This window comes from Plasmodium reichenowi, chromosome 7 (assembly GCF_001601855.1).
Source record: "Plasmodium reichenowi strain SY57 chromosome 7, whole genome shotgun sequence".
NCBI lineage: Eukaryota > Apicomplexa > Aconoidasida > Haemosporida > Plasmodiidae > Plasmodium > Plasmodium reichenowi.
In genome coordinates this window covers 882,034-884,322 of record NC_033652.1, presented here as the reverse complement: position 1 = coordinate 884,322, position 2,289 = coordinate 882,034, and the positions used below count along the sequence as shown (strand labels likewise).

At 15.0% G+C, this 2,289-nt stretch overlaps 1 protein-coding gene and 1 non-coding gene across 2 annotated transcripts in view; one reads left to right on the top strand and one right to left on the bottom strand.

Moving 5' to 3' along the window:
- The window catches only part of PRSY57_0722800, a gene marked incomplete at both ends in the record, with an annotated part of 1,829 nt that extends 1,555 nt beyond the window's left edge, over positions 1 to 274 (bottom strand). The window contains one exon of the ribosomal RNA XR_002204054.1: positions 1 to 274. This is a non-coding gene — a ribosomal RNA (18S ribosomal RNA).
- Positions 275 to 1,730: 1,456 nt separating this feature from the next.
- Positions 1,731 to 2,289, top strand: part of PRSY57_0722700 (putative membrane protein) — a gene marked incomplete at both ends in the record, with an annotated part of 878 nt that continues 319 nt past the window's right edge. Inside the window, 2 exons of the mRNA XM_012906881.2 lie at positions 1,731 to 1,755; positions 2,243 to 2,289. Of these exons, the coding sequence (XP_012762335.2) occupies positions 1,731 to 1,755; positions 2,243 to 2,289 (72 nt within the window). The remainder of the gene's footprint in view (positions 1,756 to 2,242) is intronic.

The following is a 2,289-nucleotide window of genomic DNA, read 5'->3' as shown; positions in this document are numbered from 1 at the left end:
TACGTGTTACTTCTTTGTTATAATTCCTTAAGTTAATAACTTTTTTCTTATAAGGCCTAACAAGTACTTATCCTAAGATATAAAATCAAAGGATAATAAAGCAAGTATTAGCTACAGCTTTTCCGTAGTTATCCTTATAATAAAAATGTCAAGTAGACTATAACTGTTTTAATGAGCCGTTCGCAGTTTCTACATATAAAATATATATATACTTTCACTTGCATGGCTTAATCTTTGAGACAAGCATATGACTACTGGCAAGATCAACCAGGTTACTATATATATTATTTTGTATTCAAAAAAATATATATAAATAAATATACAAATATAAAACAAAATAAAATTAATTAATTTGTTTTAAAGATATATATATTTATAATATATTTTATGAATATATAAATAATATAAATATTGTTAAAATGTTTTTAAACTTAAAAATAAACAAATAAGAAAATACATAAATATTTTTATATATTTTTTATTTGCTATTTTATTATTTAAATCACATTTGATGTTTTATTAATGTTATTATCTTTTGACATAGAATTATTTTTTTCTTAAAATATATAATTCTATGAAAAGACATAGAACACCTAACAAATTATAATATTATTTATTTTGTATAAATAATACTATAATTATTATGATGCTTTAATTTATAATCAAGTTATAAATATAGTATATAAATTAACAGATTTACATTAAAAAAAATACTTTAATATTTTAATTATTATTAATATATTTTTTTTTTACTTAATAAAAAACTTTTACCTCATATGAAGCAAAAATTTTAATAAAATGGTCTATTCATTTATAATTATTATATATAATTTTATAAAGAGAGGTTTTTTTTTATTTTTATTTATTGCTTTTTTTGATTTGAATGTTTTGTTATTTTCTATTTTAATATATATTGATAATATATTTTTGATGGGTCTTTTTTTTATATTTAAACTGGAAATTATTAGGAAAAACATATTAATTTTTTGTATATATAAAATTTATATAAGAAATTTGTCATAATACCATAAAAATTAATATGTATTTATTTTCCTTTTTTATTATTAGAAGGTTAAAGGAATTTTGTAAATTATTTATATAGATAATTTTTTTTTTGCCATATAATTTTCTGTAATAATAATAATTAAAAAGAATTATAAATATATATAAATATAATAATAATATATTAATTTTATTTTAATATATAATTTAACAAATTATATTTAAGTTTATTTTCATTTTATTATATATTTAAATTCTTTTTATTATTATTATTATTAAAAATTACTATTTTATATAAATTATAAAAAATTGGTCTATTTTCTAAAAATCAAAAAAAAAAATTAGCCAAAAAATTTTTTTTTTTTTTAAAGCCAATTTTTTTTTTTTTTTTTTTTTTTAATAATTCAAAAAAATTAATTTTTTTTATTTCTTCTTTTCTTTACTAATTCCTTTTTAACGAGCAGCCCCCCGATGCTCATTTGCGTTTATTTATTTAGAAATGGCATTTTTAGATTTCTAAAAAATATTTTTGAGTTTAGATGATTTAAGATAATTAATTAAATTAATACATTATATTATAATTATGACAATATATAATGCATATTTATATGAATATATATTATTTAATAATTGCGTTACAATTATATATTGATATATAATGCATATATTATAATAATATACTTAATGGCCACATAAGCTTTAATGGTCTTATTCATATACTATATATAATGTACATATATATAATTATGCATAGTACGTACTTATATAAGAATAGCAATTCTTATAGTATATATTATATATATATATATATATATATAATAATATATTATTACTATATTATATACATTTTAGTGCATTACATAATAATATAATAACTATTATTATTATATTATATGATATATTAGACTTCATGATATATAATAATAATAATTTAATGATGTATATACAATTTTTATTACTTAACTCATATGTAAATATTCGATATTCATTCCTAAGTTCATTTAGTGCTAAGAACTTTTAATATTTAAATAATAATAGTCCTTATTTTAGTTTTATACCATATTATTTTTCTTTGTTTTATATATATATATATATATAATTTATTTATTTAATAATACGATATTAATAATTTATATCTTTAATTATCAGAATTAATAATATTAATTATTTATTATTTTTACTTTTACAAATTATAATATAATATACTTTATTCCTTTTAGTATTATTATTACGCTTTTAGCGTTTCATTTCTTTACGTTTATCGTTCATATTATTTCATTTCTTTAC